The sequence below is a fragment of the Oncorhynchus masou genome, chromosome 31, assembly GCF_036934945.1.
Source record: "Oncorhynchus masou masou isolate Uvic2021 chromosome 31, UVic_Omas_1.1, whole genome shotgun sequence".
Lineage (NCBI taxonomy): Eukaryota > Metazoa > Chordata > Actinopteri > Salmoniformes > Salmonidae > Oncorhynchus > Oncorhynchus masou.
Window position 1 is genome coordinate 70,772,107 of NC_088242.1, and position 22,349 is coordinate 70,794,455.

General features: G+C 43.7%; 2 protein-coding genes across 3 annotated transcripts; one reads left to right on the plus strand and one right to left on the minus strand.

The window, feature by feature from the left end:
* Positions 1-3,785: 3,785 nt before the first annotated feature.
* LOC135524373 (zinc finger protein 710-like) lies at positions 3,786-12,165 on the plus strand. 2 transcript variants are annotated; one of them, XM_064951841.1, is made up of 5 exons: positions 3,786-3,832; positions 6,106-7,638; positions 8,999-9,190; positions 9,277-9,451; positions 9,866-12,165. In XM_064951841.1, the coding sequence occupies exons 1-5, from the start codon at positions 3,788-3,790 to the stop codon at positions 10,027-10,029; spliced, it is 2,109 nt and encodes a 702-aa protein (XP_064807913.1). In that variant the 5' UTR covers positions 3,786-3,787; the 3' UTR covers positions 10,030-12,165. The 2 variants fall into 2 exon arrangements, with proteins under 2 accessions (XP_064807913.1, XP_064807914.1); XM_064951842.1 differs by having other exon boundaries at positions 6,106-7,608.
* Positions 12,166-12,215: 50 nt separating this feature from the next.
* On the minus strand, positions 12,216-20,907 carry LOC135524374 (isocitrate dehydrogenase [NADP], mitochondrial-like). Its single transcript, XM_064951843.1, has 11 exons — positions 20,700-20,907; positions 17,249-17,340; positions 16,418-16,583; positions 16,059-16,219; positions 15,836-15,979; positions 15,345-15,481; positions 13,872-14,023; positions 13,624-13,736; positions 13,225-13,322; positions 12,777-12,869; positions 12,216-12,602 (listed from the first exon to the last, which is right to left on the minus strand). Exons 1-11 carry the CDS (start codon positions 20,812-20,814, stop codon positions 12,518-12,520), a joined length of 1,356 nt encoding a protein of 451 aa, XP_064807915.1. The 5' UTR covers positions 20,815-20,907; the 3' UTR covers positions 12,216-12,517.
* Between the last annotated feature and the right edge of the window lie 1,442 nt (positions 20,908-22,349).

Sequence of the window (22,349 nt, forward strand, 5' to 3'; positions counted from 1 at the left end):
GCTGCTTCCTGATAGGGGTCTGAGATGGGAGGCCACTTGACCCCAAACAACATTAGCCCATAGGACTTATCACAAGTCCAGGTTCAAAACCAGAGAGGGAAGTTATTTCCTTTGAAGTTTTTTCACATTGTTTCCCATGTAAAAAATGTAAAGGGGTTTACTGGAACGACGGGTCGACGAATACGCTTTCTATACCTCACCTGAGGCTTTGAACGGGATATGATAGTAGGTGCCAGGTGCACCGGGTTTGTGTCAAGAACTGCAACGCTGCTGGATTTTTCACACTCAACTTTTTGCTGTGTGTATCAAGAATGGTTCAACACCCAAAGGACAACCAGCAAACGTGACACAACTGTGGGAAGCACTGGAGTCAACATGGGCCAGCATCCCTGTGGAAAGCAGTCAACACCTTGCAGTCCATGAGAGACAAATGTAGGCATTCTGAGGGCAAAAGGGCAGGGGGGATGCAACTCAATATTAAGAAGTTGTTCCTAATGTTTGGTATAATCAATGTATGGAGAAGGACTAACCTGAGACTGAAGAGTGTGTGGGTGTTTCTGCATGTGTCTCACATAATAATTACTCATCACTAGAAGTCCATCCTGACCCCTGGTAGCTGAGTCTCTCTCTCTCTCCCAGAATAAATTGTATCAAATCTGACTATCACTGAGATATGATACTGTTGGCTATATTATGGTTCTTATTACAGATGTAAAGAACCAGTCTGTGAGGAAATTTAAAGGAACATTTTTTACAGTAACTTACACAGACACCCATGTCAAGTGTGTTGTTTCAGAGCTGTAGGGTGGTGGAGGGACCTGAAAGTGTGTGTTGATGTCAGTGTGTGCCTGTCCCTGTTCACAGAAGCGCTCGCGCACATACACACACACACACACACACAGTGGAAACCCCAGTTGAGTGTTAGTAGATACACTAGTGAGAGCTGGGCCATGGCTCACTTCCCTCTGTTTCTCTCAGTATAAGATGCATGTGGAAACCTGTGGAAACACAGAGAGGAGTGACATGAGCAGGCTCTCATTATTCATTGTATGTTTCTCTCTCTCTCTCTATCATATTAGTGCTGGTTTCCAACAGCAGCCCCATATTTACCGGCAAATGGGCAATTGGATAGGGCTGGGAACTGACAGCGACCTCACAATATGATATTATCACCATACTTACGCGCCGATACGATATGTATTGCGATTCTCACGATTCTGTTTTACTACAATTCGATAGAGCAATTTTATTGCGATTTGGTGTTACAAACATAATATGTAATATACTCATTATGTCTGCTGCAGAGACAAGAGAGAGCATTAGAAGATACGTTTTGATCAGTAACCAAAATGAAAGTACTGAAAACATGTTGGCTCACTAGTTAGAAATAAAGTGGAGAACAAGCTTGGTACAGCTAACTAGTACTAGCTTACACTACTTAGCTAACGCTACCTCGATACTCCAAGTACAAATCGATACTTGTAGTCAAAGTATCGATATAATATTGTTCAAAATAATATTGAGGTACGTAACTATCAACTTTTTCTGGTGTTCTGGTGTTGTAAAGATGCGGGCCTGGAACAGAGATTGTGTGTTCCTTCACAAAACTTTTGTCGTCTTTTTCATTTTCCCCATAGGCTCGTTCTGTGTTGTTTTATGTACGTGTCCCTTGTTGTTTCTTCCATGTGGTTTCTTTGTCTTTCAGCCTCTTATCTCTTTGTTTCTTCCCTTGCTCTCCTTCTATTTTCTCTCCTATTTTCTCTCTTGACTTCCTGCTATCTCTCCCCCTCAATCACACCCTCACTCAATCTCTCTCTCCCCCTCCTTCCCTCGCTCTCACTCCCTATCTCTGTATCTCCTTCTCCCTTCCTCTCTCTATCTCTCTCTCATTCTTTGCACTCCCAACCACTGATTATTTATCAAGGTTTTCAAGGTTTGCCCTTTCCTGTTATTTAGTGGAGAATATTATGCACAGCCTGCCTCCATACAATCAGGATTAGCATGTGCTCATTTACTGTAGACTGTGTGTCTGTGTGTCGGTGTGTGTGTTGTGATAATAGCCCCCTGTCAGGGATATTGATCAGTTGTTTCTGAATTAAAGAGAAACATGTTCATAATAGCGTACCTGTCTCATTATCAAGATCAGCTCGACCACTGACTGCCTTCACACACACACGCCCAGTGCCCAGCCCGCAGATACTTTGCCGCACTCTTTCTGAACACAGCCTGAAAGAAATCTGGAAGTTCAATAGTTAATGTCTTCCCTTGCTGTTTTTCCTTTTCCTCACTCTCTCCCTCCCTCCCTCGCTCGCTCCCTCTATCTCCTTTCCTCTCTCTCCCTTCCCCTCGCTCTCACCCCTCTCTCCTTCATTCTGCACTCCCCCTCTCTCTCTCTTGCTGATGGACTCTTCTTTTTATTTTCACACTCCACCATACCCCCTTTTTTGTTCTCTTTTTCCCTCTCCTTCTTTCCTCTAGCCCTCCCTTCCCCTTCTCCCTCTTTCACTGCATGTTCTTTCAGCCCTCCCTCTCTTTATCTCTCTTCCCCATCCCCACCCCCTCTAGAGCACTCCTCCCTCCCTCCCTCCTCCCTCCCTCCCTCCTCTTTTCTTTTCTTTTCTTTTCTTTCTTTCGTTCCTTCTTTTTCTCTTTCTTTTACCACATCCTTTCTTATGCTTTTGCTCTCCCCGTCTCTCCTTTCCCTTCTTCCTCCTTTTTTGCTGCATTCTGTTCTTCCCTCCCCCTCCCCCATCTCTCTTTCCTCTCTCTCTTTTTCTTTCTGTCTCTGTCTCTCTCACCCCCCCTCCCTCCTCTCTGCCTCACTCCCCCTCCCTCTCCCTCTTTCTTCCTTATTCTCTCTCCCCCACGTCTGTCTCACTCCCTCCCTCTCTTTCCTGACTGCTTTTCTCTCCTTTCTTTCTCCTTCTCTTTCTTTTGTCACTCATTTTTCTACTGAATCTCAGACATGGTACACTTCAAACTGTCTCGCATTTAATTAATTAAATGTAATAAATAAAGACAGAAATATACATGTTCTCTGGAAAGTTAAAATGTTAGCATATCTTATTTGAGAGTTAGCCACTGACAGAGACACATCCACCTATACTGTATGTGTGTGCATGTGTGTGAATGTGTATGTCTGTGTGTGTACGTGCGCACGCACAGAGGAACTACCGATTATATGTTATAATTGTTTGTGTGTTTGATTAGGCTTGCTAAAGGAAATGCAAAGTATGAGTGTGATAAAGAGAAGATAGGCTTGGGTTTCTGTGTGCCTTAAAGACAAACGTCTGTTGGAGGGTCATGCTGAATTGTGTGTGTGAGAAAGAGAGATAAAATGTGTGCGCTGTATGTGCGTGTGTTTGTCGGTGTGTCTGTGTGAGTGAAAGAGAGAGAGAGAGAGACTAGGAAGAGAAAGAAAAAGGAGAGGGGGAGAGAGATAAAGAGAAGTGAGCTGGGAGGGGGAGAGAAAGAAATGGTGTGTGTGTGTGTGTGTGTGTGTGTGTGTGTGTGTGTGTGTGTGTGTGTGTGTGTGTGTGTGTGTGTGTGTGTGTGTGTGTGTGCGTGCGTGCGTGCGTGCGTGCGTGCGTGCGTGCGTGTGTGTGTGCGTGTGTGTGTGTGTGTGTGTGTGTGGTGTGTGTGTGTGTGTGTGGAGGGGGGGGGGGCAGGCACAGTCAGTTCTGATAACAGCAACAGTAGGAGGAGGATGAGTCGTGGGACCGCCCCACTCTCCCACAGATATAAATAGGAGCTGGATTTTTTTTACTCCACTCAGTTCTCCTGAAGGATGAGATCCCTGAAACACCTCAAACATCACACCAGGAACAATGTGGTGAGTTGTTAGCCTAAACTGAGACCGTGATTACAATTCTAGTTCAGTGGGGATGTTGTATGTTGATTTAAAGGTGGTTACACTGTCTCTCTCTAAGTCAAAGGAGATCACTTTTCTACATTCATACAGTGCTGCAGCAAGAACATATTTTACAGCTAAGAGTAGACCACCAGACTAGACTACTAACTATTCTCTCCTCTCTGTCTCTGTCACACCTCTGCTAAGCTGCTAAGCTTAATATTGTTCTGATTGTTTGATATTTGTCTTAAACCTTCTTTCACATAGAACTTTAAATGTATGAGTATAGACTTGCAATTACTATCTTGCCTTTCTGTTTCTCTGTCATTTGTCTTTTTGTCTTTCATTTAGCCTGCCTTTCATTTTGTCGTGCTTTTCTCCTTCCTTCCCCCTCTCTACCTCCCCTCCTTTCTCTCACTCACTCACTCACTCACTCACCCTGTCTCTCTCTGTCTCTCTCACTCCTCCCACACCCCTCCCTCTCCTTTTCCTTTCTCTCCCTCTCCCCATCTCTCTCACATGCTCACTCAATCTCTCCCTTCCCCTCCCCCCCTTTCTTTATCTTTCAGCCTCTGCATCTCATTTCGCTCCCTCTCCCTCCACTCCTCCCCTGCCCACATCTCGCTTTCTCTTTCTTTTCCTCCCTCTCCTACTTTCTCTCACACACACACACACACACACACACACACACACACACACACACACACACACACACACACACACACACACACACACACACACACACACACACACACACACACACACACACACACACACACACACAGAGAGAGAGAGAGAGAGAGATACACACCTCACTCTCTGTGTTCCTCTCACAAACACAAAGTCTGTCTCTGTCTGACTACTTTAAAAGGAGTAATTATAAATGATGTGGTTACCAGGGCATCCAGGTCTACCCCCCCCCACTCTTCCCTCTTTCCCTCCTTTCTCTTCCTCCTTTTTTCTGTCTCCATCCCCTCTCTGTCTCTTTCCTCAGTATTGTATTATGAAAGATAGCAGCTCGTAATCTGTTGTAGTGTATGTCCTAGATCAGGGGTACTCAACTCTTACCTTACGAAGTCCGGAGCCTGCTGGTTTTCTATTTTACCTCAGAATTAATTGCACCCACCTGGTGTCCTAGATCTAAATCAGTTCCTGATTAGAGGGGAACAATGAAAAAATGCAGTGGAACTGGCTACGAGTACCAGAGTTGAGTTTGAGGGTCCTAGACTAAGGTGTATGAAGAAGTTAGGGTCTATCTCATGTATTTTTCCATCATTACACCAGGTTTGAAGGAAATTACCTGAAAGTATTGGGGTACACTAGGGACCTGTCATTTATTATGGAGCTGGAGCGTGGTTGTGCCAGCATTTAGCATTCTTCTAGTTCCACTCTGTTTTGCCTTTTCAATCATCTAGAGGGCAAACGCAATCATTTGTAGACCATAATGCTGATTTTTGGTGTATACCACAACAATACTCTTATGTATAAGTATTGCATACTTAATCTGTTCTCCTCGCGATCATATTTCTGTCATGGTTATAACTGAGTATGTCTTCTACCACCTTGTAACGGAAGCCCTGTGGCAGTGGAGGTGAACTGTGAGAGGAGACCATGTGTTTGGTGTTAGCCTACTATTAGCAGTGCAAGGCAGACGGCTAGGCTTGCTCCTCACGAATGGGACTGATAGATAGCCCCAGTCTCCATCCCAGTGATGATGAACCCAGTATGGTCAGCCTGGCCAGGGCCACTCTGGACTCCACAGGAAGCTCTGTGGACAGGTCACGGAAGTCCACTTCCTGGTGGGCTTGCATCCCATTTGTGTTCCTTATGATTTTAAAGACTGTCAAGGAAGGAAACGGGGCTCGAGTACCGATCTGCCTTATCTCCTCCATCTAATGTTCTCTGCTGGATTCAGAGCAAAGAAGCAAGACGTTGTCAGAATGCAGCTGACTGTCTCTAGCAAGGGAGTTGGGAGTTGGGAGGGAGTTGCATAAAAAACAAATGTGTCAGACCACTTCAGGGATCTTATGAACTATCAATCATTATTCCCACCACACACACCTACCATTGATTTCTTAGGAATACATATCACTTAGAGAGATCTGACTGTCAGTCCTTGTACTTAAGCAATATGTGGCTTATATAACGGTAGTATATTATAAAGCAATCTCACAATGTTGAATACATGTCTTTGTGTGGTGTGGTCTGCTGCTGTGTGCTGACCTGATCAGTGCTGTGTGTGTGTTCTCTGTTAGGAGGAGGAGAGTGGCCGTCTGGTGCGGTGCTACCCCAAGGTGGTGGAGGGCCAGGTGGATGCAGGAACACAGACAGAACCCGTTGTGGTGCTGTCACTGGCCCAGGCTGCTGTCCTGGGCCTTATCTCCCAGAATGAGATCTTTGGAGCCACCATCGCCCCCAATGGCTTCTACATGGGCGAGCCCAGGGAGTATGGCAGGACCCCTCCTACTCCCGAGGGCATGGAGTATGAGTACGCTGACCAGCTGATTGGGGCCAACGGGGACTACCTGGCTGAGCCTGTAGGGGAGTCTGAGCCCCACAGCAGTGAGAGGAGGCGCCCCGGGCCCAGAGGGAGGACCAGGAGACCCAGGAGTGAAGGAGGAGCGCCAGGGGAGCCCCCTCACAGAGTCCCCAACATACAGACTCAGGTCAAAGGGGAGCGGGGAGAGTCTGACACCCCTCCGTCCTGCATCCACATGGCGAAGAGCCGTAGCAGCCCAGGCAAGACAGATGAGCCAGCCACTCACAGACGGCCTCTGAAGGAGGAGCAGAGCTGTGGTAACTGTGCTGTGTGTGTGAGAGAGACGTCCAGTCAGACCCAGACAGAAGTACGGCCAGAGCAGGGGCCAGAGGAGAGGAGGGAGGGAGGAGGAGAGGGACAAGAAGAAGAGGTAGCTGAGGAGGAAGAAGGAGTGTTGAACCTCAAGACTGGAGGAGACAGGGGACACAGTCCCAGTCCCGTTATGAACCGCTACTTTGAGTCCAGCGAGGTGGCCTATGAGTCTGCTGACATGGCCGTGGGGGACTATGACGAGGGCAGCCAGGGAATGTTGTGGGCTGCAGACGCTGAGGGGATAGCCCGGCGCATGCAGATCGACCGGCTGGACGTCAACGTCCAGATAGATGAGTCCTACTGCGTGGATGTGGGAGAGGGCCTGAAGAGATGGAAGTGCCGCATGTGTGAGAAGTCTTATACCTCCAAGTACAACCTGGTCACCCACATCCTGGGCCACAATGGCATTAAGCCCCATGAGTGCCTGCACTGCGGCAAGCTGTTCAAGCAGCCCAGCCACCTCCAGACCCACCTGCTCACCCACCAGGGCACCCGGCCACACAAGTGCACTGTGTGTAAGAAGGCCTTCACCCAGACCAGCCACCTGAAGAGGCACATGCTGCAGCACTCGGACGTCAAGCCCTACAGCTGCCGCTTCTGTGGCCGAGGCTTCGCCTACCCCAGCGAGCTCCGGTCCCACGAGAACAAACACGAAAACGGCCACTGCCATGTGTGTTCCCAGTGTGCCATGGAGTTCCCCACCCACGCCTACCTGAAGCGCCACCAGACCAGTCACCAGGGCCCCACCACCTACCAGTGCACTGAGTGCAACAAGTCCTTTGCCTACCGCAGCCAGCTGCAGAACCACCTCATGAAGCATCAGAACGTAAGGCCCTACGTCTGCCCAGAGTGTGGAATGGAGTTTGTCCAGATCCATCACCTCAAGCAGCATTCCCTCACTCACAAGGTACTGACACCACAGGCCCTCGCCGACCAGGTACTAAAACCCCACTGACTTGATCTTCCATATATTACATTATTATGTACCAACCCCTGTTCTAACTCCAGCTCAGAGCATCAGAGTAGTCCAGGCTCTCACAGGGTCACCCAGGGGTCACACCAGCTCTAGAAGGTCATCAAGATCTCCGCTTCTTATGAATCACACATTTCTTGATTGATGCGATAAACTCTGAGAAAACATCCATAGCATGCTGCTCACTGAACAACACTCTCTGAGCTGTTTCTATGAATTCCCAGTAACTTGAATTAATTAACAGGCAGAGACAGACAGGGTTAGGTGAACTCAGAGGTATATCAAAATACCTAAAGGCTGTTATTCCTATTGCCTGAACCAGTTGCAATGTAAACATAGCCTTCAAAATGCTTGGTTTGTTATGTTTGGTCTGACCTAATCCAGCATGTGCTTTGTGCTGTGTGTTGTCATACAAACACATACCACCCTTCATGCCTGATGCTACAGTCCATGCTTTCTATTTTTTATTTATTTTACCTTTATTTAACCAGGCAAGTCAGCTGAGAAGAAATTCTTATTTTCAATGATGGCCTAGGAACAGTGGGTTAACTGCCTGTTCAGGGGCAGAACGACAGATTTGTACCTTGTCAGCTCGGGGGTTTGAACTTGCAACCTTCCGGTTACTAGTCCAACACTCGGACCACTAGGCTACCCTGTCCACAGGAGGTTGGTGGCACCTTAATTAGGGAGGACGGGCTCGTGGTAATGGCTGGAGTGGAATAGGTGGAATGGTATCAAATACATCAAACACAAGGTTTGATGCCATTCCATTAGCTTCGTTCCAGCCATTATTATGAGCCATCCTCCCCTCAGCAGCCTCCACTGCTCTGATCTCTATACTGATTCATCCTAGGCCTAGAGCCTCAGTCGGAGAAATTGTAGTGTCACATTGACAGGGTATTTACTTAAATATTGGCTTACACATATTGTCACAAACAATTAGATTTATTTTTTAGCATTCATCAAAATGTAGGTGTATCCAAACATTCATGTTAATGTTTTAACATACTTTTCAATACTAATCATGCACCTTCCCATATTGTGAGAGTATCACAAGCTTAGAGAGCCAACACTTGGTGGTGCTAACGTGTATGTATCAAGTTGCTGCCATTATGCAAGGATTTCACATCTACCCTACAGCAGTTACACCTCTTGACCTATAATGTCTGTGTGTTTTTGTGTGAAAGCTTGATTGTCTGATAAATGTCTATAGCAACCACCAATCTTAGTGTTAATTTCAACGTGTAACTTGCTGTTTATCAACAATAAACCCAAATTTATTCAACCAAATTAATTAAAGAGCCAATCCTCTTTATTTTCCCAGAGTATGAAGGAATTCAAATGTGATGTGTGTGCCCGGGAGTTCACCCTCTCTGCTAACCTCAAGAGGCACATGCTGATCCACGCCAGCATCAGGCCCTTCCAGTGTCACGTCTGCTTCAAGACCTTTGTCCAGAAACAGACCCTCAAAACACACATGATCGTCCACCTGCCTGTCAAGCCTTTCAAATGCAAGGTCAGAAGAGGTCTCTATAGACAGCATGGGTTGAGTTCCACTGCTTCTAGAGTGTTGAGATTGAGTGTTGTTCTCTTGTGTTCCAGGTGTGTGGCAAATCTTTCAACAGAATGTATAACCTCCTGGGCCACATGCACCTCCACGCTGGCAGCAAGCCCTTCAAGTGTCCTTACTGCTCCAGCAAGTTCAACCTGAAGGGCAATCTGAGCCGACACATGAAGGTCAAACACGGCATCCTGGACGTTTCACCAGACGGACAAGGTGACTAACAATATTCATTGATACTATTCTTCAGTTATGTACCTTGTTAGTTATGATTTGATCTTGAATGAGCTGATTCAGTTATGTGATTTTTAATGCACTTTAACTCAGCATGTATGTAATCTACTGACAAGTGTTTTGGTGCTTCTCTGCCACTCCCCTCCCTCTGTGTTTCGCAAATATAGAAGTGCTTGGACTAGACATGCCAGTCTCTATCGGTAGAGAGGGATAGGGAGGCAGGGCAGGACTATACTGTCCTCTATGAGGCTGGGAGTAGCTGTATGTGTGGGTGTGTGTGGTTGTGTAGACAGGATGGGCTCGTATGTTCGTGTGTGTGTGGACAGGATGGGCTTGTGTGTGTGTGTGTGTCGACAGGATGGGCTCATGTGTGTGTCTGTGTATTTCCTTCCTCAGCCCCCCCTGACATAGAGAACCAGGAGGACTATGACGAAGACAACTTTGAATTCAGCGAACGAGAGAACCTGGCCAGTAACAACACACCAGACATCGCTAAACTGTCTGAAATTGAGTATTATAGCAGCTACGCCAAGGGTGCAGGGCGCTACAAAACTGCATGAATGATTAAAAGACCCCATATTGAGTAGAAATGTAAACTAATAAAGGAAGTTAGTGCCACTAGCAGCTGACAGCAATGTGATGAGCTTTTACTTACTGTAAGGGCATGATATAAAGTGGTGGAGTCTGCCCATTCGTATACACTGGAATCTGTTCTCTCGCTCCGGCATTCATTGGGAGTGAGAGACAGGTCATTTGGGATTGTAGATTTCTCATCGGTCTGTTTGTTTTGTGCTGAAATGTGACTTCAGCTCTCGCTGCCACAACATTGTGATTGATAAATGTCGTGTTCACAGGAAAAAGGGGTCATATCTGAAAATAAACCATCATCTAAACCTCTGGGAGAGACATACTCAACATACATCCCCAGGGGTGGCCTAACTCTGTAAGCACACTTTGTAGGGAAACACCCATATGGTACCGACGTGGCTCAGTTGGTTGCGTACGGTACTTGCAACACCAGGATTGTGGGATCAATTTCCACGGCGGACCAGTACGAAAATGTAATCACTCACTACTGTAAGTCACTCACTACTGTAAATCGCTCTGGACAAGAATGTCTGCTAAATGACTAAAATGTAATAGTAAAATGCACTTACTCATTCAGAGCCACCCCCAGTAAGTCTGTGTGGGTAAATTAGAATACAGCTGAGTATTATTGCTTTTATTAACATATATAACAATGCATACATGCCAGTCAAGTAAATGTGTCCTCTGTTCACGTCACTTACCAAAGCTGATAACATTCAAGCAGTTCTCATGATGGTTAACCAACCAACTTTATTTTTTATTTACTTCTCTGTTTTACTTTTATACTGTGAGTAGTTTCAACTACAGTTCTAGGTTTAGATAACATAGGATGCTCATTTCATATTCTGTTGTATTTGAAATGTGCAGAAAGAATCACTCGGCCAGTGTCATTCAGACTCCTCGAGTTGGCTGGTTCTGCACGTCATCACTTTATGGCCCCATGTTACTTGCTTGATTTGAAGTGTCTGCATTGGCAGACATTTTTGTTATTGATCCCGAGTTAAATAATTGTACTGATGCAGCCCACATCTTTAAGTGAGCTAAAAGAAAAATAAAATATGTTCAAATTGCCCTTCTGATGTAGCCACCATGTGCCAAAGAATCTGACCAATGTTGGGCCACATTGCCAAAGCCTACAGCTGAGGACAATAGTCTAGTGGCACACACTCTCTGCTTTGTAGAGCTGGGACATTCGATTTCACGTCCCCCAATAGCAGACTTCATGCAATTACTTTTTAGGCTTCATGCTCCCCCCAGTAGATTTTTCCAAACGATTACCACTGAGAAGACACTAGTGCAGTTTTTTTAGGATCCTTCACAATTCATGCCCCATGCAAGCCTTCATGGAACAGACTGCAACATTTCTCAAACGCAAACACAGCCCCTGCATACTCATTGTGGTTTTAATGGGTGAATCGCAACAGGATCTGTCCTAAAAAAACTTTAGACAGAAATAAAGTGCCCTTGTGTCTCCAGGACTGTGCCATCCATCATGCTACACACTGGTCTAAAGTGATGAACGACAACCTCCCAACATGTGACAGGGCCACAGACCGAGCAGAAAATGACTTGGGAAATTCCCTATATATTGTTTCCCCCTGTGCTTCGCTTTGAAACCACCTGCAAACTAGGTATATATGCAAGGTTTATTTTGAATTGTACACATTTGCAGCTAAAAGCTGAATTGCTGCATACATAGGCCTACGCAAATTAAGAGATGTAGTATACAACATCGCAGTGACGCAGTCTCAAAGTAAGGCATAGGGCTGTTGTAGTACCTGCCAGTCTGAGTAGAGGGAAGGTTCAGTTTGTGACTATCAGGTAGATTTGCCACAGACATAGCCTCTTGTCTGAAGCAGTCATTTGTTGTAACACCATTATGGTATCCATACACAATGTTGATAGTGTGCTTAATATACAAAATGCTCATTTTTGTGGGGGATAACAAACACCTCTAGTGATGAAACAAATGGAGAAAAAAAACAAGATCTGGAACTTGAATGGCTTTCTGTGTTACACATTGGTGTGGAAATATGCTGTTGATAGAAATTTTAAAATGTGTATCAGACAATACTGTAAAATAATAAATTTATTTTAAAACTTTAAAATCAGTGTGCACTTTATCTTACAAGATTAAAATGGAGGCAGAATACAAGCATAGGATCCAACAAGGAAGATTTATTAGCAAATATTCTTGACATGGCCTTCAAGTTTCTTCCAAGGTATAATACAGTACTTCACATATAAATATAACCTCGGGGAAAGAAGGTTGAAGGAGTGCTAGATGGAACAGAGCTGTGAATAGAAGGACCTAATCTGGTACACTGAATAATGCTCTACAGATGACTTCTTCCTTCAGACAATACGCATGTGGATATCTTGACCTAAATTAAAAACGAGGTACAAAAACAGAATGACATTTGTCATTTGCAGGCTAGCTGTACTCCAAATTTAAATCCTTCATTTGCCCAGGGCTTTGTCCAGGTTGTTCTTGATGGCATCCAGGAAGTCCTCAGTGTTGACATAGTGTACATTCAGCTTGCATCTGCAATCACAGATCAGAACATAAGTTACTCAGTCCTCACAGTCAGGACCCTGTCCCTGAGACAGAGAATCATACAAACTTCCAATAGGATTCCCCCCTTGATTATAATACAATCCATGCATTAATAAACATGTTAGATCAAGAATTTGGTCAACGCAATAGTAAGGAGCTCACTTGGAAAGTCCGTGAATGCAGCCGGCGAGGTCCTTAGTCATAACACCACTCTCAACGGTCTCCACACATACCTTCTCCAGAGTCAGGGCGAACCTGCAGGTCAAACAGACAAGATTCAGTAATGGGCAAAACAATTGGCTTGTGAATATAAAAACACTTTGCCAATTTCCTGGCAAACACCAATTTATTTATTTTACCTTCATTTAACTAGGCAAGTCAGTTAAGAACAAATTCTTATTTTCAATGATGGCCTAGGAACAGTGGGTTAACTGCCTGTTCAGAGGCAGAACGACAAATTTGTACCTTGTCAGCTCGGTTACTAGTCCAACGCTCTAACCACCAGGCTACCCTGCTGCCCCAATGGAATAGGACACGGGGACAGTACACCATTATATAGTTAGTGACAATATTAGTTTTAAAAAAATGACATGATGCATTCATTTCTTACTTGATCAGGTCAGGGTTCCCATCAAGTTTACCCCGATGCTCAAGCCCTCTGGTCCAGGCAAAGATGCTGGCAATGGGGTTGGTGCTGGTTGGGTTTCCCTAAAGGTGGATACAGAAGGGGTAAAGTTAGGTTACAGTTTACCAGTAGAAATACAGATACTTTACAGATTATGTAAAGCATGGACAACATAACTCCAATAATCCCATGTCGATGGATTATTTCCTTCATCCTATGAACTCATTCTGGCAGCATATTGTCCACCACAAGATGGCACTGGTCACATAAGACATTCAAATAGAGCCACTGAAATTTGACTGTTGTACGTACCACAGAAGATGATTTATGTTTCTCTAAATATGGATCTTGGGCTGTAATGAAAGTTAGTAGAATGAGTCTAACCTTCTGGTGCTCGCGGTAGTGTCTGGTCACTGTGCCGTGGGCTGCCTCAGCCTCAATGGTCTTACCATCAGGACATACCAGCACTGACGTCATCAGACCCAGAGAGCCGAAACCTACGGAGCCCAAATAGTATGTCCATCACCCATAGTCTGATATAGGACTCTCTTAATCTAATCTCTACTGCACTCAACATTTGGATCATAATTTCTATTCCATTTGAAATTAGACTGAGGTGTTCCTAATCTCACCTTGAGCCAGGATGTCAGACTGTACGTCTCCATCGTAGTTCTTACAGGCCCACACGAAGGCACCATCAGACTTCAGCACCTGGGCAACCATGTCATCAATGAGCCTGTGCTCATACCAGATCTTCAGCTTGTCAAACTCTGGCTTGTAGTTCCTATGGACACAAAACACATGGTAGTGTGAGAGCACTGCATTAAACATTATAACCTGGGTAATTTGGGTCCTGGATGCTGAAGCAGCATTCCAGCTGAGTGTATGACAAACAATATACCCCTTGGTATGGCACAAAACTACTTGTTTACTGTTATATTTATGTTGGCAACCAGTTTATAATAGCAGTAAGGCACCTTGGGGTTTTGTGTTATATGGTCAATATACCACAGCTAAGGGCTGTATCCAGGCAATCTGCTTCACGTTGTGGCTAAGAAGAGCCCTAAGGCGTATATTTAAGCAATAAAACCCGAGGGTGTGTGGTATATAGCACAGCTAAGGTATGTTCTTTCGCACGATGCAATGCAGAGTGCTTGGATACAGCCCTTAGCCACGGTATATAGAGCACCACAGTAAGAGTCATAATACCCACAAAACCCAGAGGTCAAACAGGGAAATGTTTCCAATGGTCTTTCCACAATTAATCTTTCCCCATAGGGAATTTTAGAAACTTAAAAGGGCTGGGTGTCATGTAGGCTTACCCTGGCGTGACATTTCGATAACCATTTCAATCTAGAACAATGTGACTTTCCAATATAGTTGCCTGTATTTTACCCCCCCCCCCTCAAAAAAAATGAAATGCTAATTAGCCGCAATGTGGCTATCATAAAGAACTACAAATTCCATGACGATCTAGACAAGACCGCCGACTCAAGCAAAAGTAAGAATCTCTAGATTAGCTAACATTACATAGTTAAATGTAGTACTGAATAAATTGGCAACATTTCTTTAAATGGAAAATTCTGTGAACAGTGTTGTGCAAGTTTTAAACAGACACAAAACCCGTGGGCAAAGGTGTCAGCTAAAATATGACATGCAGGAGCTTGCAGGGATTTGTAGTTTTGCATGATGTCTACTGATGCTAATTAGCATTTTAGAATCTCAGAAAATAAAGCATTATAACACCTACGCTCTATATCACATAGGCCCGAGGTGCCTTATTGCTATTATAAACTGGTTACCAACATAAGTAGAGCAGTAAAAACCAATTTTTGGTCATACCCGTGGTATACAGTCTGATATACCACGGCTTTTAGCCAATCAGCATTCAGAGCTCAAACCACCCAGTTTATAATGGCCAATATGCTAGAAACCCAATATTAGACTTTAGTTAATAAAGTGTGCATGGCTGAGGTACTGGTATTTCACTGCCCAATTGTTTTATATTCACAGGTCTGGAATCCTGTTTCAACCAATCAGTATCCAGGACCACTGCCCAATACATGTTGAGGCTAATGAGATCATAAAAAGCAACAAATACTAACGCCTGGTAGATTTCCTCAAAGATGTCCTTGAATCTGCCATCATAAGCTTTGAGAATGGTGTTCTTGGTGCTCAGATAGAGGGGCCACTTCTTGCCAATGGCGTACTGGAAGCAGCTATGTGCAAAGCCTGAAATAGACTGATGGGATAGAAAGTGTACAAAGGTCTCCACTAGCGTAGCATGTAGGTCATATGAGCAGCAGTAAAGAGGTTAACAACCTTCTATCTCTTAACCCTCAACTAGCCCCCAATTCACACTTCCATTTCCACTAGACAAGTTGAAAGTCTGCCACATGACCTCTGACGGCATAAAATCAAACAAAATCCTGCTTGTGATGGTAAACAAACAGTATTAAGGCATGTTTACAGGAGGCCAACTCACTCCACTACTGCTATAATTTCATGAAGGGAAAAATCTGTGGCAAAATATAGTCTGACAAAAAAATAATAAAATAAATCTAGTTGGCAAAACAAACCACATTGCTGAACTCACCTCATCTGTGTTGTACATGCCCATTCCACAGCCACCTCCGGGAAACTTGTAGACCTCCCACTCCTGGCCTTTGCTCCCATCAGTAGGAGAGAAGACCATCTTGAAAGTGCCTGGTTGGCTGACAACAAAGTCTGTTGCTCTGTACTGTAAAACAATGGATTGGTTACACATAACACAATGAAGATACAAATATTAAAATGTCTCCAATTTAGAAGGAACTGACCTGGTCACCAAAGGCATGTCTGCCAATGGTAATGGGCTGTGTCCAACCTGGAACAAGCCTGGGAATGTTCTTGCAGATGATTGGCTCACGGAAGACTGTGCCTCCCAGGATGTTCCTGATGGTTCCATTGGGGCTCTTCCACATCTTTTTCAGTTTGAACTCTGATGGTAAACGACAGGTCTCACAAAACAGCAACATTTAAAACACCAACCATAGGTTCCTATTGTCAGTTTAACTACAAAAATAGTGCAATGTGTGATTGCTCTCTAAGCCAAGTGACCCTTAAAGGGAGCATTTGGAGAGGGAATTAAACCTTTATAGCAAACTATAAAAACAATGCTTATATGCTATTCAAATACCTTCTACTCTTTGTTCGTCAGGAGTGATGGTGGCACATTTAACAGCGACATGGTACTTCTGGGTAGCGATGGCAGAGTCGATGGTGACCTGGTCGTCAGTCTGGTCACGGTATGGCAGACCCAGGTCATAGTACTTCAGCTCCACATCCACATTGGAGAGGATGAGCTGGAAATGCAGAACATAGTGACAGGAATCAGAACTCATTCTTTCTTTACATTGTCAACGGCTCTACAGGATTTCAGACACTGTTTATGTCAGTGAACTTAGAATGGACGTGCTTTAGTCAATGGACGCACCCCAGTCCAAGCACATAAGGGTCAAAATTACAGGCTGTATCACAACTGGACGTGATTGGGAGTCCCACAGGGCAGAGCACAATTGGCCCAGTGTCACCTGGGTTAGGCAGTCATCATAAATAAGAATTTGTTCTTAACTGACTTGCCTAGTTAAAAGGTCAAATACAAAAACAGTAATATTTACAAGAACAATCTTTAAAAATACCATAACTTAATGCAATATAGATTGCACCATATCTATTGATAGATGTAATAATCGTATCTTCATTCATGTGTAGTGTGATATATTGTTTTACGCGGGGGACAATACACAAAAAAGGTAATGTTTTTTTACTCCCATGAAGCTCCATGTTCTGACTGAGCCAACGCACCATCTGCTCTCTCCAGAGGTGAGTAGCCAATGGGTGACAAACCTTACAAAAAACCCTCCTCCCACATCATACAGACAATCTCCCTACACTCAGGCACATACACTCATTCACTCTGAATCTACACAGACACCACTGTCGTCCCCCTCCCCTCCAAGTTCAGCACCTTCTCTTTGATGAACTCCCAGATGATCCTGGTCATCTCATCTCCATCCATCTCCACCACAGGCTGGGACACCTTGATGCGCTTGTCCCCATCTGTCCAAAATAAAAAGAAACTGTACATTAAATGGAGACTGCCTGTCGTCACAATTGTGACCTACACACATTAGTAAGGAGCACGTTAGCGTATTTTCAGCACAAAAACTGCTGAGCAACCAGTCACTGATTATAGCTTATTACGACATACAATTATATATAACAATAATACAACTGTTTGACTGGCAACATGGCCCCCGAAGAACTATAACAACCAATACTACATACTGGAATATTTTGTTTGACATGGTCTCTATGAATAGCCTATACGGCGTCTAAAGGTCTCGGGAAATGTTCCCTGAATAGGCTCATGTCGTTTGTGAGGGTTCAAGAAACAGTTGGTTCTAAATTAGGGGAGTCGTGTGATCAAAGTCACCTCACCCTACAAAGAGACTGCACTTTCATTTAGACTTCATGGTTTCATCTCTCCATGGACAGTAACATATTCAGCTCTCTTCATGCACGTACATACAGAATATTGACAGCAAGACATTTCTATTTTCATTCATCTGTAGCTGCCATGCATCTTGCACTTTGATTCACCCAGACTAGTAGTCCAATTATCTAGTAAAACAAGTCTCTGCTCCCACACGGCTCTACCCTTTAGTGTCCCTGAGAGAAGGCAGGCCCTCACCCACTCTCCCAGCTAGACCATGCAGTGGAGACAGAGTGGAAGAGGGGCGGTGCAGGGAATCAAGTGACTTTCTAATGTTCCTGCCAAGTCTATGCTCCCACTGCTCCACATGACATCCAAGAATAGTGTTTATACTTAAGGAGAAACAAAATGGCGGTATCCAGCGGAATGATGAAATAACACCATCACGTGGATCTATGCTGTATGACAACCTTGATACCAAGTATACACACAAACATGAGACCTTTACTGCAACTACGCACCTGTCAAAACAACCTACTCACAACTCAGTTGGACATGAACAAACCCTCGCAAAAGAGACTGTAAAACAAGGCCCATATAGGCTAACCTTGCCCGCAAGCAAAGACCTGGGTATATACACTGACTGATCGCCTAATTCTTTCTCCCGCAAGCCTGTTAGCTTCATCCATTGAGAGACAATAGTTTACTTTGCGTGAAGAGCCAATTGTGATAGGCAAGGATTAGGTTATCCTTTATAATACTGTAGTGAACACATAGCAGAACTCAGAAGATGTGTTTTGAGCACAAGTTTACCAGGTGTGAAAAGCATACAGACACCAGGTGAAGTCTGAATGAGAAAGATTTACCCCCCCCCAGCTGTGTCTTGCTGCAATGTATAATGGGTAGAGATATATATATTTAAAAAAATAGCCAGCTGGCTAAAACAGTTACTTTTACTGAAACATTGATTAATGTGCACTGTCCCTGTAAAAATAAAAATAAACTCAAACTCATGTTTTTTTAAAGCTGATGATTTTGGCTGAATTACAGAACACCTAAATCCATCTGCACAAGCAGTATAGATCAAATTCACTGCAGACAGTCTGTAGGGGGATGGGTGAAAGGTGATTATATGCAGTTTCTAATAACTAAGTGGAATATGTAGTGACAGCTGAACTTTTCGAAGGTCAACACCTTTGCTATGCATATTCTGCTAGTTAAAATCTGTTAGGATTGTGTTTATGGTAATTTTAAAACATATTACTAAAATGTAGGCCCTGTCCATAACTGCACTTGGCTACTCTTCAAGACACATTAAATTAGCAAATGAAAGTAGTCATTGATTTGAAGGGATTGTGTATGGTACAAAAAGATGATTAAAACATGTGCCACTATGACTCCATTTTCTGTATTATTTATATCATTCAACTTTTAAACTAACATCTTATATCAATGATCTGTATTGCATGACCAGGCAAAAAAACATTGGTCCCAAGACATGAAAATGTGTCAAATAATGCCACACCAAAATATAATGACCCAAAAAATACCCCCATATTTTGAAACATTTTCCATTTTTTAAATTTTCTTTTACATCTGTCCTTAACAACCACAAGGGTATGTGACTGGATAGATAGTGTGTTGCTTTAACAGGACCAAAGCCTTGAAACTATCTAGAGCCCCTCAATTTGATTCAATCCTCACATAACCTTATACAAACACATCAGTGACTTCTGCAGTCCGGTGAATATCAGGATCATGATTCAGAGACAGCTGACTAGAATGTGCAGACTGGGGAAGACGAACTGCCCTTCAATTGACCTGCTACTTTCTAGTCCATCAAAGTCAAATAGAGGGGGCAGGACATTATAGGCCTTAAAGCTATCTAACAAAACAGCTAGCCTAAATACCATATTTTGGACTTTAATTTGAAAGTTATATAGGAGGACAGAGGGTCAAATTTATTTTTACAGTGCGTGTAAAACAGCTTCCTAGATCGACTCCACAGTTCAGACATGATTTAGTTATGCTGCTGCAGAAAATAGGATTTGGTGGGCCATTGAACACTTGTGGCAGCCATTGCAGAGCGTCCCACTATAGGCTGACCTTGTGGAAGTTTCTTAGCAAAAAAAGTAGCTAGCGCTCAAACAATGGAGGTGTAAACTTTTGAAAACTGTTTGGAGACAATTGTATCAATGTATATTCACTATTTCTAATTGATTTACACATTTCTAAAGCGTGTTTACACAGTTCACATGCATGATTGGCATGGGCAGGTGGCTTGGAGTCTTCGATTCAATTGCTGCCAATTGGTTTGGTTGCGTGGCGAATGGAAATTGTCACATTTTAGATTAAACTATTTAGAGTATTTTAAACCAATCTCGAGATAGGCTGATTTATTTAACAGTATGTACATTCACTCTACTTTTTAGGCCAAAGCAAATGTGATTTATTTTTATGGCCAATAGAGTGACGCAGACAAAGAAATCTCCCTCGACCCTCTTATCTTCCCTTCGCTAGCGGTTTCTAGGGAAGGCAGCTGACTTTGCTTGCGAGGAGAGTTCATTTTGTGACAACTAACGTTACCTAGCTCCATTCACCGAGCAAATGTGGGACTGCATTAATGGGATAATTTAGCGAACTGACGAATATTTCATTATGGTAGCAACAGTTACTTCACCAACAAACAATCCAAAACTGTCCAAATGTGGCGCAAGATTATGCCTAGCTAAAAGTAACGGCGAGAAAGCTAGACTACTAGCTAAACTGGGTATGGTCTACTTTCTTAGTTCACACATAAGAACCAGAAAAAATGAGTGTGAAGCCTCGCTTCCTCTTCCGTCTATGGCTAGCTTCCACACAGTGAATAGGCCAACGTTATTTGACGGGGTTTTGCGTTAGGCATTATACATTCACTTTCTGTATGATTTTGTCAAATATCATGTAACCATGTTAAAGGTCGGACAATTTGCTCAAAACTCACAGTTCCTCTGTTGCAAACTCTGGAAGGTTGCAGCTGGCGCGAGTACCGCGGGGTTTTTGGAGAAAGTGGCCGCCGACCTAGATAGAGAGCTGAGGACCTTCAAGTATCCAGCCATGGCTTGCCCAAATTACTAGCAGCTGATACCCGACAAAAACTCCGAGCAAAGAAGGGTCGAAATGAAATGCCGCGCACTGCAATAGACGCAGCACCTCCCCACTCTACGCGCTTGACGCTACGACAAAAAAAAGTGATAGAGGGAGGGACTTCTAATTGACCATCCCCAATCAGAAGAGTATTTATGACTTCATTCTAGTACTGCTGTCTCGACTCCAGATAAGGGTCAGTTAATTTTCGTTCATGGAGATGTATGGTACGAGATCTGGTACTCCCTGTATATAGCCGCATTTAGGTGGTCTTTATTCCTCTTGCGTTATTATTTAAAATATTTCTTATTTTTAACATCATTGGGAAAGAGCTCGTAAGTACGCATTTCACGGTAAAGTCTACACCTGTTGTATTCGGCGCATGTGACAAATACAATTTGATTTGATGTTAGAAGCCTGGACCTTCATACAGGCAGAATGTTACATGCTGCCATGCATAGATCGAATAGATTATAGAGTGAATAGCCATGCCGCCATGTACAGACGTAATAGATTATAAAGTGAATAGATGAGTATGTCTTTATGTAGGTATAATTGATTCTCAGCGGTAAGAGCAAAGGCACCTTGTCGGTAGTCCAAATTCAGTGTAGGTTATATATTATAAGGGTTGAATTATGACTTTTTTATGAAGCTGAAACAATCCTCTCACATTCCATATCCCCAGTCACTACTGTGAAGGGCCCTAATTTTAGCTGGGGCTGGTTACCATACTGGGAGAAAGAATGGGTAGTGTGTAGTCATGTGGGAGTGGAAGCTTGCAGCATATTAAAGTCCCTCAGCTCAGAGCAGCCAGGTCACCTCCCAAGGAAGAGGGTGCATTAAAGGACAAAAACACTGCACAGACTTTGAAACTCAGAAGAACACAAATGTATCAATTTTCTGAATAGATGGGCATGTGGTTGGTTATCCTCTAGATACCTGGACAAGATGTTTGCATTCATTTTCACTATTACAGTGATCTAGATGAAAGGTCAGTCAGAGGAGAGTCGGTCCTATGACATAATGTGATGACTTGAGTGAGCACCCAACCTTTGGACCCTTGGAATGTAAACAGTTTTGGAATACAGTTGGAATGCAGTTCAACCAATGACAGTTCAAATAGTCTAACAGAAGAAGAATCACCCAACAAACGGCCCTACGGTACTAAGGTCAGGTACATATCTTTAGGGCACCTTCTGTTCTGGATGGCACACATAGTAGTCTCTCATCTCGTGACAGATTGTCAGTGCACACACGATTCGTGTCTGGGTTCAGAGATGACAGGGTCCAGTTTACCCACATCTCTCTAGGACACCCTAGTGAAATGTAAAAACATTTCAAATGATCTAAATCTAGCATAACATCCTGTATCACAATACAAACCAGTAAGAGAGAAAAATGTATGACATTCTACACTTATAGGATACATTTCTCCACGTGAAAGAGGTTATTTTTAACTAGGTAAGTCAGTTTAGAACAAATTATTTTTTACAATGACGGCCAGGAA

Excerpts from the sequence above, each read along its gene's own strand:
- LOC135524373 (XM_064951841.1), top strand. The coding sequence starts at position 3,788 with ATGAGATCCCTGAAACACCTCAAACATCACACCAGGAACAATGTG. Across the intron at positions 7,639-8,998 it reads CACAGGCCCTCGCCGACCAG|AGTATGAAGGAATTCAAATG; the intron begins GTACTAAAACCC and ends TTATTTTCCCAG. Across the intron at positions 9,191-9,276 it reads TCAAGCCTTTCAAATGCAAG|GTGTGTGGCAAATCTTTCAA; the intron begins GTCAGAAGAGGT and ends CTTGTGTTCCAG.
- LOC135524374 (XM_064951843.1), bottom strand. The coding sequence starts at position 20,814 with ATGGCTGGATACTTGAAGGTCCTCAGCTCTCTATCTAGGTCGGCGGCC. Across the intron at positions 15,482-15,835 it reads GCATGTACAACACAGATGAG|TCTATTTCAGGCTTTGCACA; the intron begins GTGAGTTCAGCA and ends CTATCCCATCAG. Across the intron at positions 12,870-13,224 it reads GGGAACCCTGACCTGATCAA|GTTCGCCCTGACTCTGGAGA; the intron begins GTAAGAAATGAA and ends TTTGACCTGCAG.